The sequence below is a fragment of the Pogonomyrmex barbatus genome, unplaced genomic scaffold, assembly GCF_055798465.1.
Source record: "Pogonomyrmex barbatus isolate J1 unplaced genomic scaffold, ASM5579846v1 scaffold1, whole genome shotgun sequence".
Lineage (NCBI taxonomy): Eukaryota > Metazoa > Arthropoda > Insecta > Hymenoptera > Formicidae > Pogonomyrmex > Pogonomyrmex barbatus.
In genome coordinates this window covers 24,710,526-24,727,559 of record NW_028297098.1, presented here as the reverse complement: position 1 = coordinate 24,727,559, position 17,034 = coordinate 24,710,526, and the positions used below count along the sequence as shown (strand labels likewise).

General features: G+C 33.1%; 1 protein-coding gene and 1 long non-coding RNA gene across 3 annotated transcripts in view; one reads left to right on the top strand and one right to left on the bottom strand.

The window, feature by feature from the left end:
* Nucleotides 1-6: 6 nt before the first annotated feature.
* Nucleotides 7-829, top strand: LOC148938295 (uncharacterized). 2 transcript variants are annotated; one of them, XR_016140946.1, is made up of 2 exons: nucleotides 7-363; nucleotides 508-829. It is a non-coding gene; the product is annotated as an uncharacterized LOC148938295 (long non-coding RNA). The 2 variants fall into 2 exon arrangements; XR_016140940.1 differs by having other exon boundaries at nucleotides 7-367.
* Nucleotides 830-3,965: 3,136 nt separating this feature from the next.
* Ndf (Nucleosome-destabilizing factor) overlaps nucleotides 3,966-17,034 on the bottom strand; it is a 39,728-nt gene continuing 26,659 nt past the window's right edge. The window contains exons 8-10 of the mRNA XM_089083355.1: nucleotides 6,783-6,893; nucleotides 6,197-6,641; nucleotides 3,966-5,918 (exon numbers count right to left, since the gene is read on the bottom strand). Of these exons, the coding sequence (XP_088939481.1) occupies nucleotides 5,719-5,918; nucleotides 6,197-6,641; nucleotides 6,783-6,893 (756 nt within the window). The 3' untranslated portion in view covers nucleotides 3,966-5,718. The remainder of the gene's footprint in view (nucleotides 5,919-6,196; nucleotides 6,642-6,782; nucleotides 6,894-17,034) is intronic.

Sequence of the window (17,034 nt, the reverse complement as noted above, 5' to 3'; positions counted from 1 at the left end):
GTATATGTGCGTGCACGTATTCGAGAAACACCCTCTCGCGATCGAGCGTACGTGCGCGTTACCGCGCAAGCGTGGCGTGTACGTATGTGTGTATGTGTGTCGCGCGCGAGATCACATGTGTCAGTGGGAGAGTGCGCGCGCGTGCGGAAGCGAGGACGCGTAAAAACAACACGGCCAGAGCGGCGCGTGCACAGTCGCGGCTGGACTGATCGTGGGGGTCGAGCCACAGGTGTCATCTGACGGCGGCGAACGTCCCCTTCCCTCCCGTCCGTCGCTCTACGTCACTGCTTGCCCCCTTTCTCCCGCGGGCGACGCGGGCCGCCATCCCCACCATTCGCGCGGAGCTCTCCTCACGGCGTGTCGGTATGTGAGTATTGGCGGAGGCATTCTCTGTCACTCCTCGTGCCGAGGATGCACGCGCGTGCGTGCGTGTAAATTGAGCCGAGGATATCGGCCAACGATACTCCCCGACCACATCGATACCTTTTATCTTTTTTTCTTCATCAGGAAAGAGATAAAGGCTAGGCTAGGCTAAAGAGATGAATAGCGGAAAGTTAGAATTATTTATACATGGAAGCTCTTGTATGTCTCTAAGGTTACACTCCAAAATCTTTGGAGAATTTTACTCGGTAAGAGAGATGGACAAAGGACCAATCAACATATGTAAAATATATGTAAAATTTTGGAACAATCAACAAATTTTTGTTAAAAATGAATATTTTGGAATGTAAAACTAAAAACTTAAACATAAAAGAATAAAGGATAAGTAATTAAAAATTTATCAATTGTATAATAATAGCCCAAAGATATTAAAATTTATAAAAGACAAGTTTGTTATTTATTTTAGTGTTTAATATAAAATATCTTATAAATTATTAATTTTTTAATAATGGTATCTTAATACCATTATCAAAAATTTAGCGACTAATGGCGCAAATCGATTGGTGGAAACGTGTAGTTATCTTAAACAAAAGTATGTTTTTGCATATTGTTAATTACATAATTTTTTAAAACAATTATGTACTTTCTTTATATCAATTAATTTGTCTTATTCTATTATTTATATATTCAAAATAACTAGAGGATTCATGTTATATAACAAAAACTATAATTTCATTTCAAAAAATAGCGGTAATGATATTATTCGCTAATAAATCATAATATAGTTTCCTCGAACCTTTATAATTTTTGTATAAAATATTTTTTTATATAATCCCGTGATTCCTGTGATTTTTAAATATTGTTAAAATAAAATGGGAGTATATAATTATTTTAATGACTTAACAAATTTTTATATATCAAATTTATATGATCAAATTTATTTTTATATGATCAAATTTTTGAATATTTATAATGTTACAAAATTATGCAAAAACATTTTCTATATATATATATGTGAATTAAATAAAACTTATCCAATTAAAAACTTTTCTAAAATTAGAATGATCAACATATGCAATAATAATATTTTAGTAAAATTAATATAAAGTTATAATATTATTTACTGTAAAATATTTTAATTACTGTTCGAAACACGATATTAAAATATCGTATTGTTCGAATAATTCGAATAATCACGTTCGAATAATTCTAAGCCTATACACAAACATAGCCTATATACAAACATTCAAATTTTAAATTTGAACAGGTCTTATCTTTCAAACGGAACGAGTGATTAAATTGATCGATTCCCAATACTCGATTCTTCAAATAATTCGAACACAGAAGAAAATTCAAACAAAAATAATCTTAATTATAAGCAAGAATAACAAACTTTCGTATATCCTCCCTTCTTTCGTATGTGTATTGAAATTCAGATTCATCGATCAAGATAAATCAAATTCTTGCACAGGTATGCTTAATGCCCTTCTCTTCGAACGAAAACAGAATACCCGAATTGCTTTCCCACAACTTAGCTATTTGGCGCAAATTCTTAACTTCTAAATTCTAAAGGAATAATTTTGATTTAATTATCTTTCAAATTTGTGGGATAAAAATGGCCATCGATATTCCAATCTCAGAAAGATATATTCCATGTTTCCAACTCATACTTTAAACTTATTTTAAACGACTTTTTTTTAAACTTTAAACTTATTTTAAACGATGCATACATTTAGTACAACAAATATTCAATCATTCCTTTTAACTTTATTTTAATTAATTTTAATTAAAACGAATATAATCAAAATGATGTTAACTATTTGAAACAAGTCTAGATCCGCCCGAGAAATAATTCTAAACTTTAAAATTAAGATGCTTACTTGTTTAGCTGCTTAACCTAAATGCTTTTACAGCGAGTAAAGGAAAGTATTTAATTTAAACTGACGTTTATTATTGAATTCATTGCTAGAAAATAATGCTCAGAAGATTACTGGAAAATAACATCTGATTTCAATCAAATTGTTCATAGAGAATGATATAGAAAATGTAATTTGTATCTTTGGGGCAGAACAAATAAAATTCATAGGTCAAATAGATATTTATTCAAAAACCATTGTGTATCCGTGACAAAACATATAACGTCTGTTGTTGACGTAACGAGCATAACATATATTCTCATTCATTCGCTCGCGCACTCACACTAATGACTCCCACATCATGTCTCCTTCGTTTTTTTTCTTTTTTTTTTTTTAGTAAACTTAATATTTACTAATAATATATCCTTTTTTATACTTTTATGCAGTAGAATAGTTAATATTTTTTTCTATCTCCTTCCCCCACGCCGATTGCAGATTCATACAACACGTACAACTTGCCATTGTAATGTTATTATTTAATTGTTGATTGTGTACGTGTCTAATTACATGTTGTCGAACAAGTGATATGGCGCCAAGCCACTTGTTATTTCAGCTATACGCTGTACGCAATTTCCCGCATACGCTTACATAAATTCGAGATCCACACCGAGCGAATGATATGATTTTCCACTTGATCTCAAGAAATATCTGTCACAAATAAAAATGCAGATAAAAATGCAATTTAAAAAAAGATTGATTTCTTCATCTGGATAATCTCACTGATGAACTTCCCATCAAGAGGAAATTTCTCCATTCTCTAAATATTTCCTGACGCGAAAGTTATAATTCGCACGAATTAATAGCTAGCACAGCTGTACAATCTATGATATAGAATATGTGCTCATCACTAATAGCACATGTAGATTTTGAGAATTTTTAGATACTGAAAAAGTAAAAATTGTACATATTTCTTACGTATATTCGAGATATATATTACATATTACATATAACATTTATATATAACATATATATATACATTATGTTAAATATAAAATCTGTAATGAAAATGTTCAAATTAATGTTATTTATATAACATATATTAATATGTATATTATATATTTAATATAACAAAGAAATAATATATATATATATATATATATATATATGTATATATATATATATATATATATATATTATATATATGTATATATATATATATATATATATATATGTATATATATATATATATATATATATATATATATTTCTCAAATATATTTGTTGTATATTAGAATAGTTTATATTTAGAAAAAGAAGAAATTGAACACAATTAATATGAAAAGAAAATATATTTAATCTATTTTAGGAATTACTTCAAAGATATCCTTCGAATATATTCTCATGTGCTGTTAGAGTAATATTTCTATTTCTTTAGAAATTTTAAGAAAGACTACATTACTATCAAAATAAACATTCAGTTATCCCGTTTTCATATGAAACTTCATAATAAAATCGATTGCATAACTGTTAAAAAGAGTCAGTAATTGTTTTATTAGAAACACAAAAAAAAAAACAAATTCTCGTAAGATAATAATCAAACGGAGACGATGTAGAGAAATTTACTCTTCAACTCTATACATATATGTATAGAGCTTAAAATATATCGACGATATTTTCTTGCACATCGAAATCGTGGAAAATTCATACTTCTTTTTTCATACTTCATACTTCTTTTTTTGGTTTCTCAACAAAAGTCTCTTCCATGAGACAATTTGCAACCCCCTTCATTCTCGATGTCGTCATCCATGAAACCGTACGATCATTTTCGTGGAAAAACAGAAACGCTTCACTCGCTTCATTTGCTTCAGGAGATTCTTGTCTCGCGAAGATAGCATGATCATACGACTCGAGGGAATGATGTACGTTATCGTGGTAACCATCCTGAAGACCGTTCCGAAAGTAGAATACGCAATGCTTTTATGAAAATGAACTCTGTGTACCAAACAAAATACGCTAGGGTTTAAGAAAGTAACCCGCCAAAATTATTCATCAATATAGTTTTTATTCAAATATTATTATATGTTCTGTTTGTGACTTCGATTTTGAAACTTTCCTTTTGAACTATGGAATGACTGAAAGTACAAAATATTAACTGCGAACAGTTTCTGCTGCTATTTTCAAGGCCGGATCTTCGAGGAGAGCTTTATATTGCTAACATTATTGTTAAGAAAATATGAAAACGCAACATATAATATACATACATATCTATTTTTAAATAACGTTTTCCCTGGTTTTTTGGGGATCATCTTCTTTAATTTATAAAACACTGCTTTGTTGATCTATCGACCAATAGCTGTGTTGGTAAAAATGATTTAGCGATAAACGAAAGATCTATTTTATTCAATTCAAACGTCGAATTATGCGACGATTTCAGAAGGATTTATCCACACGGACGAATTTGATGACAGTACTGTCATATATACCGATATATCTCTAAAAAATAACTAATTAATACTTTCAATTAGTTAACTTCTAATTCACTAATAAACAGCACAGAATAACATAGCGCGTCGTTCTTGTTCGTTGTACGAAGTCCGACAAACTTGAAAACTACGAAAGTAAAAGTGCATTTATAAAATAATCTGTCAAAAGTTATTCTTTAGAATGTGGATTATAAAGAAGACAAAAATATGCGAGGAAGTAGTCGTCTTACCGTCATTCAATTGCTCCGATTAGCGGATATATCTAAAATATCGCATAAATTGTAATTACAATTATACCACGTAAAGCATGCGATCTCTACACTTCCCTGTCGCTACTGTCATTAACGTCTGTGATCTCGTCACACCGTTGTGGTTAAGATAATGTCACGCCGATACAATTTATTATGATTTGCGATTTTCAACGCGGCTGTCTCGCACAGGGTTAAACACTTCCCTTCGATCGGTATCGTAAGGCACATTTTTTTCTTTTTCGATACATCCCGAATCTCTCGAAATTCTGAGCTAAGTGGGTGTCTCGCGCGCGTGTCTCAAAATCGAAATGCGACTCTTGGAAGCACGAGCATTGTCATCAAAACGATGCTATTTTTTCCAGAGAGAAAAAAATGTTTCTTTCATCAGAAAAAATTTATGTGTAAAACAAATAAAATCATCATATATTGGAAATTAATATGCAAAAATATTTTGCAGATAAACATTCTTCTTCGATGCACGTCGACAAAGCTCTTCTATGATTTTCAACCGCGTTTTAGTTAACTTCGACTGCGTTCTTTCATGTATCTTGCAATTTGCACAATTGTAACGGCGTGTCTTTTGAAATCGTCGACCTATATCAAACAAAAAAATATATGAATATATTTTTTTAATGTATGTAGTAAATTTTTCTCTCTCTCTTTTTCTTTCTTTCAGCGGCGGGAAACAACGTCAGGTATCGCAATAAATATGAAGAAGCTCGGTGACAATACAAAACGCATGCTGCGTTAGAACCTGGCCCTAATATAAACGGCCGAGGCATCGTGTTCACCATATCCAAGACGCTTCGCATGCTTATAAACTTCATTCGCTGCAGCAGCTAGTGGTAAAGATTGTTCCAACTGATCGCTCATGCCTAACGACAATCTCAAGTCTTTCTGCATATGTTGAAGTGGTAGCTGAGTAGGGAACCCTCCTTCAATAATCGCTGGAAAATAGAACATTACGTAATATTAATTTTACAATTTTTATACACAGACTCTGTCGATTCTCAATTAGTTTGATGGAGAACTTCAGGGACATAGCAATAAACAGCATATAATCAATAAAATCATTACATTATTTTAGAATTTAGATAAAAGTTGTGTTAGGGGTAAAAATTTTTAATGTTAAAATACATATATATATTATCATTGCGTTGAACTGATTAAGTTGGATGAAGATAAATGAAGATTGATGAAATAACTGTGACAAATCGTCATCTACCTTTGCCCTTCTCAAGGATTGCCGGACATGCTAAAGATGTCAACTCCAAGACTTCCAAAACATCTTTCTGTCGGAGTCCAGCACGATCTGCGAGTGCCATGCTTTCGGCTAAAGCTGCTAAGGTAACACCAGCCATTAACTGAAGCACAAGATTCATCTTGGAAGCATTTCCAACTTCGCCAAGATAAAAGCTATTTTTGCCCATTGCCTCGAAGCAAGATTGACATTCGTCGAAAAGTGATCGGTTTCCAGCGGCAAGGATTACCAAAGTGCCTTCTTGCGCCTGTGTTTTGCTTCCTTGTACCTGAGCCTCCAGATAACGGCCACCTTTGCCGTTTATCGCTTCTGCGATATCCTGAGATGTCTCTGCATCAATGCCAGTCATTTCGACATAGCTTTTGTCCCGAGAGATCTCCGTTAGAACACCGCAATTGCCAAAGACAATCTGGGAAAAATTTTTATTTAACAATATACATATATAATATGTAGCAAATATAAGCATATAAGCATATAATTAATATAACAAAAACTATATTAGAAGATAAATATTTTTCAAGAATAATATTAAATTGTTTTGAATATTTACATCTTTAGCAACCTGGGGATCAGCCACACATGAAAAAGTGATGTCTGCTGCCAAGACGACATCAGATGGCGTCAGACCTTGCTCAGCTCCTGCTTTCACAAAATCTGCACACTGAAAGAAAAATACATAACGTGCGAATTAATTTTATTGTTTATTCATGTTTCGTATTTTCAAAATTTATAATTTAAAACAAAATTTTTTGTTTTAAATTAAAACTATTTTTATTTTAAATTAAAAACTAAAATACAAAACCAAAGAAGAAATTGAGAGATAAAAGATATAATTTAATTTTTGAAAAAATGTTACAATCATTTAAAAATTCGATAATTATTTGTATATTTAATTGCAATTTAATTGTAATTTCAAACACACACACACACACACACACACACACACACACACACACACACATACACACACACTATAAACAATTTATATACAACATATAAATTCAGATTATATATATTATATAAAGTACATATGTATACTAGATGTCCGAAATATCATTAAATTGCAATTAAACATTAAAATATATATAAAACTAAATAAAAATTGTATCATATGCAAAATATTGAATTCAAGCATAATATTCCGGGCGAGATTCGATATTGTCGCTCCATCCGACGGAAGACCATGCAATTACAATTAGTATCATCTACCGCCGATAGATGGCGGCACCACGTGGAAGCCACGTGCCATTCGCGTCGTCCCGTTCGTCATGCGGATCGTGACGAGAAACGTTTCTTGGCACGCCGGCCACATCAGCAAACGACGCCATTGTTACCAAGAGGCGAGTTTTTCTAGAGACAAATCCAACGAGCTAATCGTCGCGGTTTTCTGTTTGGAACTCCACGGCGGAATTCCGATTCGGGAATCATGCGACAATCGCAAGATCAAGATCCGTGGAAATTTCTCGAAGCCTCGCAATGCTTCTTTCCGTTATCTATATCGGAAAATGGCGGACGAACCCGCGTGCCAGCCAGTTTCGTTGATCGCGAGCTCGAGTGCTTTTTCAAATTTCCTCGCGTGCTTCTCGCGTAAACTAGTTTAGGATATATACGCGGCTGCGTGTCACATAAATGATCTCCGAAGTTGGGTCTCATCGGGGACAAGGTCGACGAGTCGGCCAGTCAATAATGAACAATTCGCCGCGTATCACGCTGATCAATTGATTTCGTCACGTGGCTATCGGCCGGTGCGTTTTTTCTTCTCTTCAAATCGACAATACAAAATCCCGTGACAATAAGCCTGGCTTTCGTAGGAATCTGCAAGATTCACTCAACGAATGCTGAGGCGAACAGTCGAGAATCTTTCTATCGCATACCGACGCCATTCGGATCGCATGTCTCACAAAATGTATTCTCGCCGCAACCATATTGCTGCGACTCGGGCAAAGTCTGGTTTACGATAGGTACGATCCTAAACCATCGGCCATTTGTTACATGATTTCCGGCAAAAAAACGTTTCCCGTGCTGCCCTAAGTTCAAAGCTTTATATATTTGAGATCAGTAGTCTTAAAGATTGGGAATTACGACTTATGCCCGATTCCACCAACGTAGATTAATTTTAATCTCGATTCAACTTACTCTTCATTTTTTTTCTAATTTTTAGAACTAGAAAAAAATGAAGAGCAAGTTAAATCGAGATTAAAGTAAATCTACGTTGGTGAAATCGGGCATTACAGTAGTGCGAGAAATGTCTATTGCCAATATTGCTAGCTTAGAGCAAAAGGCCAAAGACTTTTTATATCTAGATCAGCCTTACAGACCGATGCTCAGCTTGTTTGTTGTCATGAGACGAGTCATATGAATCACTATGAATCAACCGTATGGAATGAAATACTTCGGCATTTCGAAACTAAAGTGGATCGAATGAAACGTTCCTGAGAATCCCATTTTTAAAAAAATGCTTATCCTTTAATTTTGAATTTTCGAAAAACTATCTTAACACGATGTTGCAATAAACAATTGACTGCAACGATAATGCATCATTCTTTAATTACTTAAGAAATATGCTGTGAATATTTAAATGCAAGAATCATGTATCATTCTTTACCATAGGAAATGCATCATTTTGGAGAAATAATAATCCCTTGAACGAAATAACTTCGAGACATATATCTGTGCATAAGAAAAAGAGACTTTACTGAGGTATCTAGGTATCTAAATTTAGCCAGTTTTATAGTTTGAAAATAACTTTTTGTAAAATCATCAAACCAATTATGGATATTTAAATTGATTGCTAGAAAATTTTGTATTTATCATCACGTTTAAAAAAATTATTTTAATGATTTCAAAAAAATGATTTTCAAATCTATATCAAGTTTTTAGATACTTCAAAATTGTTCTTTCTATTGTAAAGTTTGAAATCCAAAGTCGTGTTCCGCGCATTTTCTTTATGCCTTCGAAGTTAAGAGAGATAATATAAATTTTCTTTGTCGGACCTTAATGGGCATATATCAAATGCTTATCGCAAGTCTTATCGGATAATGTCACCAAATAATACCGTACATTCATGGGCTTACTTCAGATTTAACGAAATTTATAATTTTGTATAATTTTCGAGGTGAAAAAACATCCATTTCTATTAATTTCGATTTAATTTATTCTATCTTTTTTTAATTCTTGGAACGAAAATAGGATAAAAAGGAAGTGAAGCCAGGATTAAGGTAAATCCACACCGGTAGAAAATGGACAAGGGACACACAAATATTTATTATTGTGACCGATTAATTCTTGTATATATACAAGAATATATGACACAAATATGTCCTATCTAAAAATCCCTATCTCATCTTCAGCATCGTTACGACAGAAGGAAAGAGAAAGACAAAGAGCTTCACGAGAGCGAAAAGGTAGATGGACGCTGAAGATACAAATCCGTCAACGTGCGTGGCAAATTGATCGTTCGATTAGATTAAATTCGACATACGGTAAATGATAAGAAAGCTGTCTTCAAAGTCACGTTTGTCTCGTCCGCTTTGTCGAGGCCGCTCGAGGCGAACATCGGTTCTTCCTCGTTGGGAGGCGACTTTTTCCGAAGCAACAGCCCCCCCCCCCCATCGTCGTCATGGTCTACTTGAAAAGTTACGTTCAACGTACGCCTTCGGCCCGCATTACGCACTCCCGTTTTCATAACTCGTAGAAATAATAAATATAGAATTTCAAGCATCGCCAGACGATTCTTCCGCGGAATACAAACTCGAGTTGACATTAAGACCATGTCAATCGAACTGTAATTAATGTCTTTTGAAATCAACAAATTATTTATTAAATTTAAATTCCAATGAGAATTAATATTTAAAATGAATATTTGTATCGTATTTATAATGATATAAAATTTGTGTTTTAATAATATTAAAACTATAATTTAAATTTATATCTTGAAATTCTATTTTATTTTTATTATAATTCAGCGTAGAATTTTATTGTATCATTTTTTAGAATCGTAAAATATTTAAAAATTGTTACAAATTTTATACTCCTTAATTAATATTAATGTTTGTTAATCATACATTAATGTTAAACTTTACTCAGGCAAAAACATTTTAATTATTAATTTATCCAGCACGATTGAAAGCAATTTCATTCCTAATTTGTTTTTTCTACACGTTATCTAACAAAAAAATTAGTAATTCTATTTACATTAGTAAAAATAGTACGAATACTATTTGAAAAGTTCGTAATCGATTACATTAATTGCAGTTAGTCGAAGTCCAAATCTTGTTTGGACTTCTAGAATTACTAGAATCTTTTCGAAGACAATTTCCAACGATGTCACGTATTCGCCAACGCAAAGAATTCGATTACAAATGGAAGACCCGAGAGAAATAATAAAATCTTGAACTGTATTGAACCTTACATAATTTCATAAGTAATTCATTAACGACACGTCCGGGACACTTGATTTTTATTTCGACGATGCGACGCGTTTTATTGGCAGAATGCGGGGTTGAGTTAATTTCGATCGCCTCCACGTAATTTCATTTCTGTTCCCGTTGTTGCGAACGCGGCGATGTAAAATTTATTACACCGTCCCGAAGCTCGGTGCGACCTTCGACGTCATCGTCATTGTGTCGAAGACGGAAGCGGCTCTGAATGAGCAGGCGAGAGTCGTGCTGAGCGATTAATGGTCAAAGAATCGTCGCCTCATTTCTTTCTTTTTGCGTGACGTCACAATATCACGACGCAATGTAAAGCGATCACGCCTGTTCCACCTCCACTTGCATCCAGCACGACGATGTACTAAATATACAAGACGTCTCAGAACGAATTTTCATGGAAATTGTCTTGCGTAATTTTAGCGATTTAGAATCTGAATTTTCGATGAAAAATCCTCGGTTCGGTTTACAAGCAAGACCGACGAATCATTTCTTAAATTTAGATAATGTAGATAACGTAAATGTTTCCCAAATTTAACTCGATCCTCTGTAACGCCACGCAACTTTGTAAATTATATTTACATCTTTAAATCTTATTTTATTTTCATCATCATTTTACTGTCCTATGTCATTTGTCGACAATTATGCAGTTTGATCCTATAATAAAAAGTTTATTTTTATTGTTAATGAAATATTTAAAAATTGAAAACTGCCAGTTTATATTCTAAGATCAACGTTTGTTCGTTATATGTAAATGTAAATTTTCTTCAGCCTGAAAAAATTTAAGTTATAAAAAGTTAAGTCGCCTAAAAAATGTTTTTTTTTTTAAGATCATAATTGCAACGTATAAATGGCGTTACATTATTTAATTTTTGCAAAAGAGATGCTGAATCCGAGTTAATTCAAGATTACTATTTTTCGCAGCATCTATTTTTGAAACACATTGTACATGTATCATCAGCTACATGCAAGCGTTGAAATTCAATTTTTGGAACAGAGAAGCTTCTTACTAAATAAAGTTTAAGTCATTAGCGTCTTGGCAGAGAGTTATCGATCGCCAACGTCGCGTCGTTGCGGAGATGTTAATCACATGACTTTCGAAAATATTCCGACAAATATCTTTGAAATCTGGGAAAAATGCACATATAGATTCATCCGACATGACAAAAATATCGTCAATAATTATGAAGTCTTGTGTAACCGTTGAGCTCTCGTTATTTTAAGTCGCCGCATTAAAGAAGAAAGCCACTTTCGTGCTAATTCTACGCCAGAAATTTTTCATCGATAAATTAATCGGCAATAGATTGAATCGTCTCCTTTCTCGACAGAATGACAGTTGGCGATAAATTAAATCTTTTCTATCAATAATTTAAATACGATATTTAAATATAATACAAAGATTAAGATATCTAATCAAAGATGGCAAATGCGATTAAGTCAAGATAAAAATGGTAGAAGATAAAATGTAGGAGGTTTTATTACAAAAGAAGTTAAAAACAAAATAAAAAAAAAAAATCCAAAATGTTCGCCTCCGTGGCAAACAAATTTGTCATTGTTGTTACATACATGTTTTCGATATATTTATGTCTATGGTTATATTAACTACAAATTAAATTTATTTCAATCAACGGATAAACAACAGAAAAACATAGTTAATTCGATAAGAGTTAATTGATATTTATTGACAGCTAATTAGCTATTAAAAACATTTCGATATATCTGTAATATTTCCGATGTGAATTTCAATAATATTTGAATAAAAATATGTTTTTAAAATGCGTTAAATTAATTCATGAAATTTTTGCAGAATTTATGCATTGATATGAGTGAGACTTTTAATCTCTGGAATGTAGAAAAAAGAAATATTTTGTATTGCAGCCAATAATAAATTGCTAAAACTCGTTTGCTGCATATAACTAAATAAATTCGCTGTCTCATTGGAAAGGAGTTTACTACTCTTGCAAATGTATGTCCTTTTCGATATAACAGCGAATTTATTTAGTTACTTCAACAAACGAGTTTTAACAATCCATCGTTAGCTGTAGCACAAAACATTTTATTCGTATATATACAAGACAAAAAAATAAACAATAGCTCGCAACGCAACATTCAACCAATTAACGCGTGGTTTTGAATATTTTTAAATCGCTTTATGTAAAAATATCCGCAAAAATATAATTTAACCGTTTTTCGATTGAGCAAAAGTGTTTATAAATATTCCGCTGAAAAATGATGCCGACGTCATAATCAAGTAACTTCAAGTAACCTCATGTGCAGCTTTTAGCGTGGATTAGCGAGCGACAGAATTCGTTATCGGCAGCAATTCGCTGCTTAGAGCGCCGTATTTACGACGTCTAATGACAACTACAAAAACAGAAGATAACATTCTCCATCGCGAAAATTCCGTCTGTAAATTTTCAAATACAAAACACGGTTACGTCAGATGATCGAATAAATAAAATATAGGATTGACGAAGGAGATAATCCGCGACGACGGAACGGACGATCCAACGGAAATTTTGCGTGCACGCGCCGCAGGATGACCTTGAACCAGCATGGCTGAGTCGTACGGCTTCCATGGAAGGAATCCAACGGTTTCCAGGAGGAAACGTGTGCGACGCATACGTCTGCACTTTGCGTCGCGACGAGTTTCGCGTTTTAACTCATATTCGCAACACGATAGCGTTATCGCGGCGTATATTAACTTTAGACTCATTACCTTTATTTTCTGTCCCTTATTTTCACGTCGTTACGGACCTGGGAGACTCGGAATCAATTTATCCGTACCTCGGGAGAATATTAATATTTTTTTATGAACTACATAAGTTTTATTTTGGAAACCATGAATATGGAAAAAGTTATAAAAATTTAAAAAAGAAACTTTTATAACAGCTGAAAAAATCATTTTTCTCTGTTTCTAGATCCAAAGGTAGTAAGTAAATAACCTATAAGGGTTCGATATCACAATTTTTATACAATAATATTACGTCGTGATTCTCCTTGTGAGAATTAGAATGATATTTAAATATATCGTTGTTATATTTCAAAATCAATATATTTTTTTAAGTTATTTGATGTTTTTTTAAAGAGTAATCTTCTTATAAATTAGTTTTATTTAGTTTTTATCGCGGCTTACTTTAGAAGGTATTCATAATCAATGTTTTTATTATCATATTAGGAAAAATATTAATTACAAATATTTTCCTTCATGAAAATGTTACTTTGTTTATATCTTAACTTCTTTAAATCTAAATCTAGTTGATATTCTAAACAGTTAAAAATAAAAAATTGTTTTTTTTTTTTAATTTTGGTAATGTTTTGTTGCAACCGATACATTCTTAAAAGCTTTTTACGATACGACAAAGTGTTATCTTTTCTATTATCTTGAAAAGCATAAAAGAAATATTCCACAAATGGTAGTTTCGAATAAGTCACGATGTGAACAACTGCGTTTATGGAATTAAATGTATCCAATAGAAATTATATGAGGTAGCGAACGTGCGGCTACTTTTCACATGACATTTTGCATTACGGAGGCGTTGATTTATGAACTAATAATTTTCACAGGATTTATGCACTCGGAAAATTACCTCGTTCACTCATCGGGATGCCCACGCTGGTTATGGCTCTAATTAAATAATGATATAACAAAAATTGAATTTTAAGCTTAAAAGCTTAAAAGAGCTTTGCTCTTCCATATAATTACTTTATTTATATATTTTCATATTCCATCGGTCGATTTTGTTTACTACATTCCTATCTCAATAACATATAGGCAAAACATTTTGAGACAAATTGAAATTTTTATCATTATCTCTTAATTACATCACTATTAAAGTACTTTATAAACTACTTTATATTTAAATCATTTTTTTTTTTATCTAGGTTCTAAATCGCCGCAAAATTTTCGTATCTTCTTTAGACGCGATCTAAAATAGCCTATAATTTTTTATTATAAATTTATTGCAAATTTTATGATAAAGGTGTAACAGTACATCCTTACAGAAGTGAGTTTATTAATAATTGTGCGCAGCACTCTTCGCTCCAACACGGCCTTATACAAAAGTGGAATACTTGCTATTCCGCACCACGCAAGTCTAAGTCCTACGTAACGCACGTGGGTGGACAGCTGCACTTGCTCAACATCGAGACTGACAGTTTAGCGTCCGCTTTAATGGCCGATGAGTGGACAATACCATTTGCCATTCCTATTGTGCATTTGCAACACCGCGATCGCGAAAGCGACTCCCTCCATAAGGCAGAATATTTGCCAATGAGACTGGCTCTTTATTCATTCAGATCTTAAAGGCTCAGATCTTCCGAACGTAAATCTTCGGAATCTTCAAGATTTAAATAGCAAATCAATTCCGATCACATATCCATTCAACTCTTCCTGGGTGTCTACTCAAATTCGAAAAAAAAAGAAATTGCCTGAGAATTCCCTAACTTTCAAGGCTTTGTTAAAAATTTCAGATAAAATAAAAATATTTTTAAATGTATTTTAAAAATGTAGATTTATTCTGTAAAATTTTTACTTTCCACATAAAATCGTAAAGTTTTATAAATAATAAAATAAAAATAAAAGTAATTTTCAGGAATAAAATTTGAAAAATTTTGAAAGAAACTACAGGAATTTTAAAACATAAATATTTTATATTGCATAAAATTTTCAAACTTTATTGTCGAAAATTACAAACAAAAAATTACATAACGCGTAATCGGCACAAAATTCAATTTTTATAAAACTGTTACAATAAACATTCGTCTGTTACAATAAACATTCTTCATTAAACAAAATTACATTCAACAGAAATTTTCGAATTAAAACTGAAGATTGAATTTCTTTAATTTGTAGGATAGATTAAGAGGCATCTATTTCTACTCATCGGTACATAGTACTTTCTCCTTTAGGTCAAGGAGCAATCCGTACCATTCGTGATATCGCAATATGCAATATATATGTGTTCGTGACGAAAGTGGAACAGCCATGATTGAAAAAATTACGAAACGCAATTGTTGAAATACTGATGATACGGGCATAATACGATTAATGTTTCTGACGGTGAGGTTCAAAATTGGGCAACTTCCGGCGTTAATTAAAACTGTTTGTCTTGTGATATCACTAAAGAAAATCTTCATAAGTAAAAAAAAAAAAAAGCAAAACACTTAAAAGATTAAATTCAGCAAGAAGTAATCTTCATATTCATTTCGTGAAGCTTAGTGCTCTATCACAATTAGATGGATATCTCCGCATCCATAAATATCGATCTGCCGATAATCAAATCGTTTCGTCCGATTTGTGAAGTAGCTTTTAGGCTCTAATGGAGGAAATATTAGGAACAGGAATAAATATCAAATTTTGAAAATAAAAATAAACATGAATAAACGTAGCTATAAATATAAGATAAATAATAAATAATAAAATAATAATAATAATAACATAATAAATATAATAAATAAAAGATATAAGATACAAGTATTTAATTTTTATTTCTTTTCTTTATTTTTAAAATTTAATGTTTTTTCCTGTCCTTAATATTTTCTCCATTATAGGCGCAGAGCCTCATTTTGATCGACAGCGGAAGAAATGTAATCGAGTGCGAGCATTTAATTAGCCGTCATCGTCCGCGCAAAAATCGCGCGAAAGTCGTCAGCTGATGCATTTCTTACGTCGGATTTCCGACGCGGGAAGACCTTCTCCTACCTCGTTTCGTACGAGGTACACGCGGCTTATCGTTTTCTCTGTTGCCATACGGACACCGGAGACGTTCGAGCGGAAACTTATCCAGCGATTAAATTTGAGCCCAGCTGCTGATACTAGCGAGTCCGGCAATACGCACGTGAGGACGAGAGGGAGGGACGCCAGGGGGAGGATACGTTAAACAGCGTGATAATTAACAAAGCCTCGGAACAAACGAATGCGCCCGGCAAAAAACGACAAAACTGACGAAAAAAAGAATGAGGCACCCGGTAGAATCGCGACGGTCGTTGACCATGCGATAAATGGGGAATTTTCAGGAATAAAATTATCCGTGCATTTTCGTGACTAAAAAGAGCTCAGACATTGGAGGAAATTTACGAAATTTCGTCGAGAGAGAGAGAGACCTTTACTACTGCCGAGTTACAAAGAAAGCTAAAGTTAAGGTAAAAAATATACTCGCAAATTCCTGAAAATAGGCGATAAAACACCTGGGGAGGAGGGGGGAGGGGTAAAAAAATTTATTTTTTATCCGCGCCACCAACGCGAACGCGTAGGCCGAGCGGGTCCGATGCAGTTTGATTCATGGAAAATAACAAACAGGCGTCGTCCGATAAGCGACGTCCAATTTGTTTTATTGCGGAGAATCGAGGAATCCTCATCGTAACGACGCT